This window comes from Mesitornis unicolor, unplaced genomic scaffold, assembly GCF_000695765.1.
Source record: "Mesitornis unicolor isolate BGI_N332 unplaced genomic scaffold, ASM69576v1 scaffold31053, whole genome shotgun sequence".
Lineage (NCBI taxonomy): Eukaryota > Metazoa > Chordata > Aves > Mesitornithiformes > Mesitornithidae > Mesitornis > Mesitornis unicolor.
Window position 1 is genome coordinate 10,550 of NW_010175837.1, and position 216 is coordinate 10,765.

The window sequence follows — 216 nt, forward strand, 5'->3', positions numbered from 1 at the left end:
GAGTTTCCCGCTGACCCAAGGTGTTTCCTCCCCAGGAGATGACAGCCTGGGGCCTGGGACCTTGAAGCAGTGGCAGCTGACCCTGTACGGCTCCTCCTGGTCCCCAGCGGAGATGAGGGAACGGCGGAGGTAGGACACCACAACCCCGTTTTGGTGAGGGGACAGGAGGCGGAGGGCGAGGGGACGTTTTTGGAGGTGCATGGCAGGATGAGGCTG

General features: G+C 63.4%; 1 protein-coding gene across 1 annotated transcript in view; it reads left to right on the forward strand.

Annotated features, from left to right (window-relative positions):
• Positions 1–216, forward strand: part of PCSK7 (proprotein convertase subtilisin/kexin type 7) — a gene marked incomplete at its 5' end in the record, with an annotated part of 11,440 nt that overhangs the window by 10,382 nt on the left and 842 nt on the right. Inside the window, 1 exon segment of the mRNA XM_010181544.1 lies at positions 4–129. Within this exon segment, the coding sequence (XP_010179846.1) occupies positions 4–129 (126 nt within the window).